At 39.4% G+C, this 15,816-nt stretch overlaps 1 protein-coding gene across 1 annotated transcript in view; it reads left to right on the top strand.

The window, feature by feature from the left end:
- iars1 (isoleucyl-tRNA synthetase 1) overlaps positions 1-8,594 on the top strand; it is a 79,103-nt gene extending 70,509 nt beyond the window's left edge. The window contains exons 33-34 of the mRNA XM_053484177.1: positions 249-401; positions 8,292-8,594. Of these exons, the coding sequence (XP_053340152.1) occupies positions 249-401; positions 8,292-8,371 (233 nt within the window). The 3' untranslated portion in view covers positions 8,372-8,594. The remainder of the gene's footprint in view (positions 1-248; positions 402-8,291) is intronic.
- The last annotated feature ends 7,222 nt before the right edge of the window (positions 8,595-15,816 follow it).

Below are 15,816 nucleotides of genomic sequence, written 5' to 3'. Positions count from 1 at the left end.
ATTATCACTCAGATCTTACTGGATTATAGCATATTTATATTTTTAAAAGTAATACTGGTAGCCTGTAGACTGTGCCCTCTTAAGGATGGACATGAGGCACAAATGTAGGTCGCTATGCCAGGTTATTACACCACAGAGGGGTAGCGGAATAGTATTTATTGTATTGCCAGGTGCTGTGAGTCTGTGTTTAAATTGGTGCACATTTGTTATGTTAATGGTTTAATACTAAGACTTTCATCCTCACACAGAGTGCCAGAGGGGTGATGTTGGCACGTTGCTGCTCGCCAATCCTGCAGGTCAAAATAGCCTCCAGCCTACGGCCCTGATCGCCGAAACAGCCAAAGTCTTCGGCCTCCGAGGCAGGAAGATTAAACTTTACATGGACGAGGAGCTCAAAGAAGGTATGGGAAGTTTGCTCAGTACATCACAGAGATCATAGATTGAGAGACAAGCATATGCTTTTGTCTCATATAGTTATTGTAATTGAAGTGATGTGTTTGATGGTGTAGTTCCCCATGCTATCAGTGGATGAAAGTAGAGAAAGAAACAGAAGTATGGAAAGATCCATATTGCGATATAAATATATTTTAGCTATTACATATCGTACAGATTGCTCAGCGTAGCGTAGGCTGTGTGTGTGGGTAGCATCTCTGGTCAGTGTTTGCTTCCCCAAGATAAAGTCGGACAGGTTGTATGCGTCTTTTCTTTATTTTGGAACAGGTATTACATGTTTGCGGTCCCACAATGCTGTTCACTGAATGAAAACATGAACGTTTGAACCATATACAGAACAAAAATATTCTAGCAATATAAGAGTTTATTGTTGATCTTTTTTGATCATGATGTTCTACAGTACATTACATGAAGAAATATCAATCTTTTTTAGTCATTTGAAAATTAGTATTTGGATCACCGCTCCAAACAGTTAGATGCCATTTTCACATGCTAGACTGTCACATACTCTAAATTATTTAATTTAAAAGCTTTCGGAATAATTTCATTCCACCTGTCTGTCTAATTAGTTTTGAATATGATCCTGTTTGTTGTGACTGAAGGTATTACCAGTCATGAAGGACTGCAGCAGAAACATGGCTGTACCCTCCTCCTTTATTCATCTAGAGACTGTTTTATGTATAAAATAAAATACAATAAATTCCATATGCTCCTTAGTATAAATTAGTTACATGAACACTTTAAACATACATATACATATTTTGCCTATTTATTGAAGGTGGATTTTTTTTTTACTATTATTATTATTTAATTGTGATTTATTATAGGCGTACTTGTTATTGTATCATTAATGTTTAGTTTAAACTCCTTCAGTTCAAGTGAACAATTAATTCTAATTTCAACCAACGCCCAAACTCCAGCCCCAGCCCACCCATCGGTTTGGAACTAGGAACTGGTTTATGATGATATAAGGGTATACACTCATAAGAACACTGGATGTGTGCCGGATAAAATGGGAGGATTGAGTCAAGAACTACATCCAGCATAAAAAGTGTGCCAAGTTGTGGTGCAGATCAGATGGTCCGCTGTGGTGCCCCCTCTACGAGAGCAGTCAAAAGACCAACAATAATAACCAAGTAGAGGAAATCTGTAATTTTGATAATGTTGGGTTGTGATTAACTAGCACTGTTATACACTTTAAAAAAAAAATCCTGGTTAGACATCACAGACCCGTGCACTCCCACTGGTTTAAGGCACAATGCATCATATGTAGACAAAAACACAATTTCATCATTAAGCGGAAACAAAGTCTAACGTTATAGATACAGCTTGAAGAAAATGTCAGAGTTTGTAATATGAAGCGCATTAGGTAAATCATAAGTAACGATAGATGGAGCAGAGCACTTTTTATTATTTATAGACCAGACTTGAAAGGTGGAGATTTTTGATGGGTAGAAAAAAAATAATCACCTAAACGTAGCAGCATTGTTGTGTGTGCACCGTTTTTAGAGTATTGTAGAGATATACACCTCTACCATATATTATATTAGGACATATTAAGAGAAAATAAGAAATAAACACATAAAAGGACAGTTTCTGCATTTTCTTACTTTGGAGTGGACAAAGTACCAAGTACAACTGAATATATTCTTAAATTGTTTAGCTGAACCTGTCTTTTTTGTTTTCTGGGGGTTTTTTACCCCCAGAACACGTTGAACCCACTTTATAGTAATGAAGCCAGTTGCGTTGGTGAAAAAGCGCAAATGCATATGTCTTAAAACTAGGGTTGGGTACCTGAAACCCATTGCCAATATGGCATCGGTACCTATATAACTGATATGTACTAGAACCCAATCTGAATGCAGATTTTGCTACCTCAATTAAATGCCTGAGCGATTGCTAAAAATATTTGTCCTCTGGTTCTCTGAAATGGATGTAAAAAGCATCATCACCCTCAAGGACGCATGTGAACGCAAGTCGGAAAGCTCTAATAATACAAATTTAACTAATCTTTGTAGTAACGTGAGTGTTCATGTTGTTTTCACGTTTTGATCTAAAAGCAGAACTCAGCGTAATGAGACCATCCACCACACATAAATTTAGTAGTTACACCTGCTCTGACGGAAACTATTCCGACCCTGTGACACGCAACAAATGTTTTTTAACAATTGCATTTAAAAGTGGAAACACATCAAACCTAATGAAACATTTAAAGACAAACGGGTTAAAAGCAGAGGCATGCACCTGCTTGCAGACATCAGCTGGCAGTGTGTACAGTACATCCCGGGCCCAGCTGATACCGCTTTAAAAGTATCGATTTACCGTTAGTGTAAAAAAAAAATAATAATAATAATAATAATGATACCCAACCCTACTCAAAACTCTGTGAGCAAATTAGTTTTAGAACTCACATACCGTTGCGTGCACACATACACATGTCTCGTAGACATCGGCAACTAGACACCACAAGACTGGCCTGTAAACATTAGAAAATGTTGATGCTGTGGTTTTTTTGAATAAAAAGCACTATAATGACCGATTTTAGTGAGCTCTTTTTTTCAGGATTAATGATCCGAGTGTAGTATAAAATGTTTTATTTTTAGTAAGTTAGAATCTCTATAGACCTGAATAGCTTCCATGGTTAAAGCAGGGAGCATCTACCAACTGCATGTCCTGGCCAACTGTGTAAGATTCTAAAAAGCCGAAAGACATCTACATCATGGGATATCTAACATACTGCAGTGGTAAAATACAACCCGTTTAGATATCTGTGATGTAGCTACACTATATTTCCAAAAGTATTCACTCACCCATCCAAGTCATTAAGTTCAGGTATTCCTATCACTTCCATGGTTACAGGTATATAAAACCAAGCAGCTAGGCATGCAGACCGCTTCACCAAACATTTGTGAAAGAATGGGTTGCTCTCAAGAGCTTATTGAATTCCAGCGTGGTACCATGATAGGATGCCACCTTCGCAATAAGTCCAGTCATGAAAATTTCTCTCTACTAAATATATATTCCACAGTCAACTGTTAATGTTATTATAACAAAGTAAAAGCGACTCAGCCTTAAAGTGGTAGGCCATGTAAAATCACAGAGCGGGGTCAGAGGATGCTGAAGGCACAGTGGTCGCCAAATTTCTGCAGAGTCAATAGCCACAGACCTCCAAACTTCATGTGGCCTTCAGATTAGCTTAAAAACGTACGTAGAAGGCTTAATGGAATGGGATTCCATGGCCGAGCAGGTGCATCCAAAGTCTTATATCACCAAGTGCAATGCAAAGCATCGGATACAGTGATGTAAAGCACGCCGACACTGGACTCTAAAGCAGTGGAGACATGTTCTCTAGAGTGACAAATCATGCTTCTGTCTGACAATCTGATGGGTCTGGGTTTGGCGGTTGCCAGGAGAACGATACTTGTCTGACTGCATTGTGTCAAGATATGGGGTTGTTTTTCAGGAGTTGGGCTCGACCCCTTAGTTCCAATTAAAGGAACTTTTGATGCTTCAGCATACCAAGACATTTTGGACAACTTCATGCTTCCAACTGTGTGGGAACAGATTGGAAATGGCTCCTTAGTGGTCCAACATGACCACGCACCCGTGCACAAAGAAACGTCCAAAAGTATCCAAAAGAAAAATGTTGGCATTGTAACATGACTAATCAGTAGCCTGACTTAATTAGTAAACTCCTTCACATTTGAGGTGACTAAAAATACATTGTTGTTGCACTCTGTTAGAAGGAAGAATGATGCAGTTTTGCTTATGTAATATCCTTTTATAATATCTTTCATAACTGATGAAATAATAGGACCTTAATGAGGCTTAGAAAGACCTGAAGGAAAGCAGTGAGTGACCTTGCAGCGTTCAGTGCGCGCTGCTGATTAGTAAGACACATGAGGGCTGAGCGAGCATAATGGCTTCTGCTTTTCAAGTCTTGTGTGGAATTTTCTCCATAATCTGCTGAATTACAGTGTGTCTCCTGGGTGTGTCTTGATGTGTGTGAGTGTGTGTGTGTCTTGGTGTATGTGTGTGTGTGTGTGTGTGTGTGTGTGTGTGTGTGTGTGTGTGTGTGTCTTGGTGTATGTGTGTGAGTATGTGTGTGTGTCTTGGTGTATGTGTGTGTGTGTGTCTTGGTGTACGTGTGTGTGTGTGTCTTGGTGTATGTGTGTGTGTGTGTGTCTTGGTGTATGTGTGTGTGTGTGTGTCTTGGTGTATGTGTGTGTGTCTTGGTGTGTGTGTGTGTGTCTTGGTGTGTGTGTGTGTGTGTGTGTGTGTCTTGGTGTGTGTGTGTCTTGGTGTGTGTGTGTCTTTGTGTGTGTGTGTGTGTCTTGGGGTGTGTGTGTGTGTGTCTTGGGGTGTGTGTGTGTGTGTGTCTTGGGGTGTGTGTGTGTGTGTGTCTTGGGGTGTGTGTGTGTCTTGGGGTGTGTGTGTGTGTGTCTTGGGGTGTGTGTGTGTGTGTCTCGGGGTGTGTGTGTGTCTTGGGGTGTGTGTGTGTGTGTCTTGGAGTGTGTGTGTGTGTGTGTCTTGGTGTGTGTGTGTGTGTGTCTTGGGGTGTGTGTGTGTGTGTCTTGGTGTGTGTGTGTGTGTGTCTTGGTGTGTGTGTGTGTGTGTCTTGGGGTGTGTGTGTGTGTGTGTCTTGGGGTGTGTGTGTGTGTGTGTCTTGGGGTGTGTGTGTGTGTGTCTTGGGGTGTGTGTGTGTGTGTCTTGGGGTGTGTGTGTGTGTGTCTTGGGGTGTGTGTGTGTGTGTCTTGGGGTGTGTGTGTGTGTGTCTTGGGGTGTGTGTGTGTGTGTCTTGGGGTGTGTGTGTGTGTGTCTTTGGGTGTGTGTGTGTGTGTGTCTTGGGGTGCGTGTGTGTGTGTCTTGGGGTGCGTGTGTGTGTGTCTTGGGGTGCGTGTGTGTGTGTCTTGGGGTGCGTGTGTGTGTGTCTTGGTGGGTGTGTGTGTGTGTGTGTGTCTTGGTGTGTGTGTGTCTTGGTGTGTGTGTGTCTTGGTGTGTGTGTGTCTTGGAGTGTGTGTGTCTTGGGGTGTGTGTGTGTGTGTCTTGGGGTGTGTGTGTGTGTGTCTTGGGGTGTGTGTGTGTGTGTGTGTGTGTGTGTGTGTCTCGGGGTGTGTGTGTGTCTTGGGGTGTGTGTGTGTGTGTCTTGGTGTGTGTGTGTGTGTGTGTCTTGGAGTGTGTGTGTGTGTGTCTTGGTGTGTGTGTGTGTGTGTGTCTTGGTGTGTGTGTGTGTGTGTGTCTTGGGGTGTGTGTGTGTGTGTGTCTTGGGGTGTGTGTGTGTGTGTGTCTTGGGGTGTGTGTGTGTGTGTGTCTTGGGGTGTGTGTGTGTGTGTGTCTTGGGGTGTGTGTGTGTGTGTGTCTGGGGGTGTGTGTGTGTGTGTCTTGGTGTGTGTGTGTCTTGGAGTGTGTGTGTCTTGGGGTGTGTGTGCGTGTGTCTCGGGGTGTGTGTGCGTGTGTCTCGGGGTGTGTGTGTGTGTGTCTTGGGGTGTGTGTGTGTCTTGGGGTGTGTGTGTGTGTGTCTTTGAGTGTGTGTGTGTGTGTGTCTTGGTGTGTGTGTGTGTGTGTGTCTTGGGGTGTGTGTGTGTGTGTGTCTTGGGGTGTGTGTGTGTGTGTGTCTTGGGGTGTGTGTGTGTGTGTGTCTTGGGGTGTGTGTGTGTGTGTGTCTTGGGGTGTGTGTGTGTGTGTGTGTCTTGGGGTGTGTGTGTGTGTGTGTTGGGGTGTGTGTGTGTGTGTCTTGGGGTGTGTGTGTGTGTGTCTTGGGGTGTGTGTGTGTGTGTCTTGGGGTGTGTGTGTGTGTGTCTTGGGGTGTGTGTGTGTGTCTTGGGGTGCGTGTGTGTGTGTGTGTCTTGGGGTGTGTGTGTGTGTGTGTCTTGGGGTGCGTGTGTGTGTGTGTGTCTTGGGGTGCGTGTGTCTTGGGGTGCGTGTGTGTGGGGGGGGTGTCTTGGGGGGGTGTCTTGGGGGTGTGTGTGTGTGTGTCTTGGGGTGTGTGTGTGTGTGTGTGTCTTGGGGGGGTGTCTTGGGGTGTGTGTGTGTGTGTCTTGGGGTGTGTGTGTGTGTGTGTCTTGGGGGGGTGTCTTGGGGTGTGTGTGTGTGTGTGTCTTGGGGTGTGTGTGTGTGTGTGTGTCTTGGGGTGTGTGTGTGTGTGTGTGTCTTGGGGTGTGTGTGTGTGTCTTGGGGTGTGTGTGTGTGTGTGTGAGAGAGAGAGAGAGAGAGAGAGAAATGAGATTTAAGATGCCACATAATTGCTCGGGTAGACCAATGGGTGTGTTGTTTGTTTATCTTCAGCTTGGTATTTTTTGGCTCCCTTTTGTTTTTTTTTATTTTTAGGCCACTCTGTGAATTAATGGTAAATTTGATGAATTAATGGGCATTTATAAAATCATTTTGTTTTGTAATTAATATTTTTTCGGGCACATTTAACAGATATACAGTATATACTATAGAAAAATAGTATGATGTATATTATAATAATAATATATTAGAACTATCATATTATAATAGATAGATAGATAGATAGATAGATAAATACATAGATAGATAGATTGAATGCACAATAACATAATAAAATATTCAGCAGCATTTTATCCCCTTTTAAATAAAAAGAATAAAATACAATTCCTGATAAACTAGTATCAAATATTTTTGTTTTAAATTACTTTTTTTATGAGCACCTGAGTGCTCTGATAATCAGTGTCCTGTCTAAAGCCAGGTAATGATGAAGTATGTGTTTATTCGTTCAGTATCTCACAGAAAGTGGGTCACATCCCTCAGCATTTCGTTTAGCCAGTCAAGCTGACTTGGAGATAAATACGAGTCTTTGCTAGTTCAGAGACGCGATACATTCATCTCAATTCTCATTTTTGGACTGCAAATGTTTAGGCTTAATGAAATAGAAGATAGCTTTACAATCTTTTTCTGAAAAATAACTAAATAAATACGCAGCATGTTCCACTTGCTGAGCGTACACATTTGTTGTATAACAAAAAAGACGTTGGAAAGGTAAAGACAGTCTTAGATGCTGTTTTGACACCTGGAAAAAAATACAATGAGACAGATGGCAAAGAAACAATTCAAAGAACAAAATGTATTATTTTATAATAGAAGAAGCCAGTTCTGTTTCATTACTGAAAATTGGAGTGTTGATGAAAAGTTATGTGTAGAGTTGTGTGCTTCATTTTTCTTTTGACATTTGTAAAATTAACCTTTTTTTTTGTTTGTTTACTGTACAAAATTATTTAAGCCTCAGTGACTGATCTGGATAAAGCAGTCTTTTCTTTATCCACTTCTCTCTTATTTAAATTCTAAGGCTACTATTTTATATTCGTAATCAATCAAAAGACTACATGTCTGCTAATAGGTTTTCTTCATTTTACTTTTATCTTGGAATAATAACAAAGACACTAATGCTTGGCACATGCACATGGATGTATGCAGTGACCCAAGAAAATTTTTTTTTTTTTCAAAAGCCATGTACAATCTTGGCATCTTTATAACCAGCATTGTGTTAATTGTTAATTCTGTAGTCGTAGTAATCTAGCATCATAAGTCATTTTTTATAAGTCTTATAAATACACTGAGCTATACACTGCTATTACTGTATATAAAAGCTATTTGCTTGCTTGTTTTTTTTTTTTTTTTTACATTTCAAAGCCTTACTTCAACGTTTTCACTACAATGAAGTTTAGTATACTGTAATCCTGCATGACCGGACCTGGTTAATAAACAAATGCTACTGAATAAGAGAATATTGTGTAAATGTCAGTTTTGGCCAAATACTTTTCAGTTAAAGTAAAAACGAGCTAGACTCTTATATTTCACCTTTTTTTTTATTATTTCAGAATTCACCGAGACATCTCTGAAGAGCCTGAACACCAAGACTTTGTATGTACGAGTTGTTCCCACAACTGCAGAAGCATAGCCATGTTTTTAGGATATTTAGGGACCTCCTTTTTTCGTTACCACCAATCAGATCACTTATCAATTCCATCTACTTTCTCTGTTATACCTTAACATTATATTCTTCATAATGCTGTTACAACAGGCTTTTGGTGGTAGAGCACGTAGGAAATTAAAAGGAAAATCAGTCTATATGATGGCATTGTTGGCATGATTGTCTAATAAATGGGTTCTGAGCAAATAAAGATGGTGTTTTTCCTCTGTGTTTACAAACCACTATTTAAAACGCTCATTGTTGCACATTATTTGATCACAGTTGTGTTACCTGCAATGTTAATATTTTAAAATATATTACTCATAATTATAAAGTCAGTCTCTGTCAGTCTGGAAGTTCATAACATCTACAGAAAGATCGTTTGTAAGTTCATGTATTATACATTACATTCATCAGAATTTTTTTCTAATAATTTCAGTTCTACAGATCTTTCTCTCTCTGTCTCTGAAACACCGCAGCTTTTTTAGGAATTCAGTTCTCAGACTTTGTAGACTTAAGACTATGCAAATTTATTATGAAAATAATTTTTACACATTTTCATAACTAATTAACAAGTTGGAGGTAACAGTGGCCAGAAAAAAAAACCCTGAGATGGCATGAGAAATAAACCTTAAGAGGAACCGACTCAAAATTAGTCTGGGTGATACATATTAGTATGACCATAAATATAAATATTTTATATGAACTTTTTGCTGTATGGACAAAAGGGCAATTGTTTAAGAGGAAATTTTTTTTTTTTATAGCAGAAAGTTCATTTTGTTGAGGTTACCAATTGCCTGATGGAGGCTTGGATACAAAACTGTTTGTGAAAATTTTAGTCACAAGCCATCATAGCGAAACCCCCCATAGAGAGGGGGGTGATACTTACTGTGACCTAATCGATAAGGTCAAAGTACATTATGTGTGGAGTGCAAGCAGGGACTCCAGCAGGACTAGCTATGACGAGCGAGAGCCAGAAAGAACCACAGGCATTATGGCACCCTGGGACATAAAACAGCCAGACACGAACATCATCGAACATCAGTTAAAATGCATTCTTTGTCTGTTTTAATTACAATAACAGCAGTAATGAAAAAAATACTTATTGCTATTTAAATTAGTAGCCTATTAACAAATGCAAATATATGAGGGACATTCAAGTCAGAGTGTGGGAGTTTAATTGTACAGAATAAGAAAACCTTTTATGTGAGTAAAAACTACCATTATTTCTCTATAGAATCCCCTGCTTCACTAATGTACTTATCCCAGCATTTCACTAGTGCATGGATGGCATCACAGTAGAGGGTTTTCTTAGTACACCAGAGGCATGGTTGGACTGTCTGAAACGCTGGCCTCCCAGGAACTCCTTTAATAGCCCAAACATGTGGAAATGACTTGGAGTGAGGTGAGGAATGTGGCAATAACTCCCAGCTAAGTTTTTGTCAGGGGTAGCTGAGTGGTTAAGGCATTGGACTACGGTTCGGAAGGTCCTAGGTTCAAACCCCACAACCACCAAGTTGCTACTGTTGGGCCCTTGAGCAAGGCCCTTAACCCTCAACTGCTCAGATGTGTAATAAGATTAAAAAAAAAAAAAATGTAAGTCGCTCTGGATAAGAGCGTCTGCCAAATGCCTAAATGTAAATGTAAATGTTTTTGTAATGTGCAAGTGGCGTTTGTAAATGATTGTGTGTGCGGGTTAGGATTTTCGGGGATCAGATGTTCTATTCACAACATGTTCACGGGAACAACTGTAGTGGGCTTTATGGTGCGAGATCGTCATTCACAGACCTTTGGCCTTTTTTAAAAAAACATTGGCACCATTTAAATGTTTTACTGCGAATAAGGGTCTCATCACTGTACTTTGCCTGAAGACTTCTGTAAATGTCAATCCATTTACAAGAAATTTTACAGTATCAGAAGGTCTGGTTCGACTTGCACTCCAAATTACAAAGTGAAAATGTTTATAATAGCTTTTAAAAAGAGGAAAAAAAATAAACAATGTAGTATTTTAAAATCCTGATTTATTTGTAGTAGCATGGTATCGATTTGATAATGAGCAAAACTGAGTGCCAAAATGCTGTAAATGTAACCTCCTTCAGACTGAGATATGCCGGTTTCACTCGAGAGGGATCTGGGTATACAGTATATGCTAGAGGAAATCAGGTATTAGGCTGAAGGGTCTTAAAGGAATGAAAGAGGTAATCAATCTTCTCACGATTTTCAAGGACCGCTAGCTACCGAACTTAGCTAGAGTCTTTGATCCACAACTAATTCCAGTCTAGACATTGAGGCCTTTCTTTGCATGCAGTCTCTTTATTTTTTTATTGTCTCAATAAGCATTATTGTAAAATGTCAGCCGTTTAATAAATGATAAATTATTAAGCTGAAGGCTGCTCATCAGGCCAGAGACTAAGTACAAGGATGGATAGGTAAGGTCAGAAAGAGAAGAGTTTCCTGAGACTTTAATCGATTTTTAATGCTTATGTCTGATCTGAAAACTGACCCCATGTTTGCAGACAAAATGACGAGACAATCCTCAACATCTAAAACTGGTTTAACAGCTGCATCTCAAGTGTTCAGACCGCTCTTTCACAGTTTACATTCTGGAATATGGCCGTATCATGAGGGAAGAAAAGCTCTATAGATGTGATTGAGTACATTCAGGATGTCAGCTGACTTCATTTTATTGTCTCAACGTTGGTGGCCTTTAGACCTAACCGACTGAAGCAACACCAGATCATAACACAGCCTCCAGAGGCTTGTACAGTGGGCACTATGCATGATGGGTGCATCACTTCATGTGCTTCCCTTCTTACCCTGATGGACCTGTCACTTTGGGATAGGGTCAGTCTGATCTCTTCAAACCGCATGACCTTTTTCAATTGTTCCAAAGTCCAATCTTTATACTCTCGAAACAAAATCAAAGCCTTTTTTCCTGATAAGTTTGACTAATAAGTGGTTTTCTTATGGCTACACAGCTGTTTAGTCCCAATTCTCATCCCATTGTGCATATGGAAATACTACTCACTCTTACACTATTAAACATAGCTATGGTTTCTACTGTTGATGTTATACCATGGAACTTCACCAAGTGTTTAAGTGATCTCTATTCATTAGGTTTTTTTTATGGTTTAGCTTAAACTTTCAGGTTTTGATAATGTGTTAAAGTGTTCTTAACCCAGTTCCAGTAATTTCCAATATCCTTAGTTTTCTTTGCTTGATACAGCCCAATAAGTTTCTCCCTTCTGATTTATTTATTTATTTGGCCAAGCTGTGTATGTATGTATGTGTATGTGTACTGTATGTATCTGTCTGTCTTTGTTAACATTCATTGTCTATAAGGTTTATCCTGCGTAGCATCATAGAGGCCTGGTGCCTATCCCAGCAAACTTAAGCACAAGGTGCGGTACACCCTAAATGCGATGCCAGTCCATCACAGGGCACAAGCACTCACACATACTGTACAACTATGGGCAACTTGGAAATGCCAATCAACCTACAGTGCATGTCTTTGGATTATGAGAAGAAACTGGAGCACCCTGAGGAAACCCACCAAGCACAGGGAGAACATGCAAGCTCCATGCACACAGGGCGAGAGGCTGGATTCAAAGCACACCAACCCTGGACCAGCCAGACAAGCCACTGTACCATGCTTTGGGCAATCATATTAATAGTAAAAATAGGATTAGGATTAAATAAACATCAGTTCTTATATTGAAAAGTGTATTGTGACACCAGGATCTAACATTGTTCAGAAATGAAACAGACACCCAGAGTGGAAGAAAGGAGATAAAAGAGACTTCCAGACTGATCTGCAATAGATGCACTAACATTAAAAAAAAAAAAAAAACACATCAGAGCTAATGTCTTGAGGTTTATTAATATCTTAGCACACATTGTTCTGTTGGTTTAGATAACTATTTGATATTTTGCAGGGGAACCCAAACTTTAGCCTTCAACTGCTGTCCATGTATACTAATGAGAACTATGGCTGAAAGAAATATCAGATAGTTCATGGAGTTCCTCAAGAAGCAGGACGTCTCAGATGTCTTACTTCACTTGCACAACCGATGGCGAACTTTTGTCTGAAACATCCTGCTGTTCAGGGAACTTTGTGTGCTATTTCTGTTCCTGTACGTTTCCTACTGAAGTGCACTGTAGCTGCGTTCTGAATATATATATATATATATATATATATATATATATACACACACACACACACACACACACACACACACACAGCCTTACAATGGAGATTCCAAATACAGAACTCCTACAGCACCACCATGATGTTTGTTTTCTTGTATATAATACATAATACATGATACACAATGTTTTATTAAAGCCACAGATGTTACTGTGTAATAAAAAAGGAAAACAAATATTTTGTCATAACTCTATTTATAAACAATATTTTCATACATCTAAGACATTTCTTTTAGTAATGTTTATATGCTGTATTCTTCTTCAGTCTGTAGTAATTGACTATTTATGAGCATCCTCAGTTGATAGAATTCAATTATGTTTCACTTAAGCATTAGTCTACTTTGTTCATCCATCAGGGTGATGTAGTATCAGGGTTACTGCGCAGTTTGTACTGTTTTACAGTTGGGGGCGCTCTTACAGAGCTGCAGGAAAGCCTGCTGCCGAGTCGTCAGGTTTGCGGCGTCTTATTGCTTTTATGTGTTTTGAAAGTGTTTTGTTGTAACGCCCTTCAAAATTCTGAAAACCATACAAAAATTGTCATGTCCTCGCAGCCATTCTTCATCACCTGATAAATCTCACAGAGGTCGTGTGAGTGTTTGTGTCTATGCGTGTGTGTGTTTGCGCGCCAACCCTTGTCTCTCTGTGTGAACATCCGTGTGTAGCGGTGACTCGGCCTTTCCCTGTGTGAATATTAAACACACCTTTGGCCATCTGCTCCCTCTACACATACACACATACATATACACACACTCCCTCTGAAGTTGTTGGAGCAGGGCAGAGTGCAGCAATGCAGCCATCTGTCTCACACACACTCATCTCATCTCATCACACTTCCACTGTTCAGGCTTCAGATGTAATTAAGCCGTTATTGAGAGAAAGAAGGGATGACGGCGACTAAGACAGAGCTGTCTCTCTCTCTGATCTTGTTGTCCATGTGTATTATAAGCCTGAAGTCTTTATTAAGCATTGGCTTGGAGCATTCTTTGTTTATACAGTCATCATCTAAATTTTTTCGCCATTTAAAAAAATTATGTTGCAAAATGAATCATGCATTTATGCTTAACCAAATAGAGTCACAACACGACATTCATGACACATGACATATTGTAAATCCTCTTCTACAGAGAATAAAAGTACTGACCCACTTCCTGTACCGTCTAATCAGGTTGGAGAGGGATGTCGGTCTCCTCCATCATGTCGAACATTTTGAGCTCGCTTACAGTATATTTTTAGATTCACACATATGGACTGTCCTTCTCGTAAGCACAGATTTTTAGTAAGGCTCAAAGCTGGTGTGTTTATTAAAGACACACTGATTCCATGATCCTATATCAATTTCATTGTTAATTTGTATGAATTTGGGATATTATTTTGGTAAAATATCTATCCAGCATTAACCTCCTAGCAGCAGGAATCAGGTTTTGGAATATATTGTAATATATAATATATAATTCATATATCCCATTATAATACACTAACAACATAGGTTTAAGAAGAAAGGTTTCTACATAATCATCAAGAATATTGATATCTAGCTTTAAAGTAGCAACAGCTGGCTAACACTAGTCTGTTCCTGGAATCAAAATGTTTCCTCAAAATGACAATGAGCATGCACTTATTCGAGCTGCGAACCTGCCTCGCCTTTTTTGGTTATGAAGATGATGGGCTCTTCCATTCTGAATACCCTTGCTTCGTCTCAGTATCGTACCTATACACCTAAGTTTTGTCACCGGTATTAAAAGTTCTTCCTAATCTCTCGTTGTCTTTCAGTGATGCTTATGTGCCACTCAAAACACTTCGAATGACTCATTGCAGCATTGCCAAAAACCGCTTTGAAAGATGTCAGACATCTTTGTGGCAAATTTTCCCTGTTTCACGCAGAATTTTACATTCGCTCTTTGTTTTAACTTGCTGTCCATGATTAAATAGCAGGTAGTCAGAATAGCACCAGTTGCACAACTCCTGATGTACACAGGACAATGTATTTTATGAAGGTCAGTGCTCCCTGCTCCCTGTGTGTGCAGCCTTGGCATGTTACAAAACTGGTCTCCAAACTTTTTGATACCACCATACAGTACCATAAATATTATTATTATTTATTTATTCAATTTTTCTTTTATTATTAAACTTTTTGTACTGTACCTTAGTCGTACATTAACATATATTAACAGTTTACCACCACATCATTGTCAGGGCCAAGCATGAACAAAGCAAAGTTTAGACTAGGGCATCAATTCTGCCAGTTTAGGGAAGGCTCTTTAGTATAACAATCTCCCTGTGCAGAAAGCAAGGTCCATGAAGTCATGATTTACCAAGGGTAGTGGTGAAGAACATGTGAGGCACCTTTGGAATGCTTAGATGCCCGCTTCAGCTTGGTGTCAGTACCACCCAGGACTACCTAACAACTGTTGGCTGTACAAAAGAATGCAAAAGTGTTCTCTTCCTTTTATCATATAAGTAAAGTCAGTGAATCTTATGTATGTACAATGAAAATATTCTGACAGATATCTTTAAAGTCTTGCTCACCATTTCTTATCGCTGTTATTGTTATGTGATTGTGTTGTTATAGTTTCGACCAGCCATCTTGCCCTGCAAAATCTGAACATGGCGGAGTACATTACCATGTTCAGATATTGCATCCCTTGGTGTTGACCCTTGGAAAACATTTGTTTGTAAGAGTATATTGAATGTTACCCCAATAGAGATAAGGACTAATAAATATTTTGTTGTATTTAGGGGTAAGGGGTCAGGGGTAGCTCAGTGGTTAAGACATTGGACTATGATTTGGAAGGTCCTACTGTATGTTCAAACCCCATAAATATTGGGCCCTTGAGCAAAGCCCTCAACTGCTCAAATATATAATAAGGTAAAAAAAAAAAAAAATAGGGCAAATGCCTAAATGAAAAAAAAGAAAAAACATGTAAATAAGGATTTGGACTCTTTTTGTTGCATGTACTGTAATACAGCCACCTTCCTAGATTTATTGCGTTAACCAAATATATATGTTATTAACCCTTTTCATTTACAATAATTTTTTCTGTATTTATTTTCAGTTTTACACAATTTCTGGCGTTGTAAGAAAGCTATCTGACAAATATTAACTAGTAAGCATCCTTTAACTTCCATGTCTGAGTCATCATTAACCCTTTCAGTGCCCAGTATATCTGTTTAGTTGTAGCTCACTTCATGTGAAGCCAAACATGCAGGGGGAGAACGGTGTAATGCAG

This window comes from Clarias gariepinus, chromosome 23 (assembly GCF_024256425.1).
Source record: "Clarias gariepinus isolate MV-2021 ecotype Netherlands chromosome 23, CGAR_prim_01v2, whole genome shotgun sequence".
Lineage (NCBI taxonomy): Eukaryota > Metazoa > Chordata > Actinopteri > Siluriformes > Clariidae > Clarias > Clarias gariepinus.
Note: the sequence above shows the minus strand (reverse complement) of the source record. Positions and strands in the feature narration are given on the sequence as shown.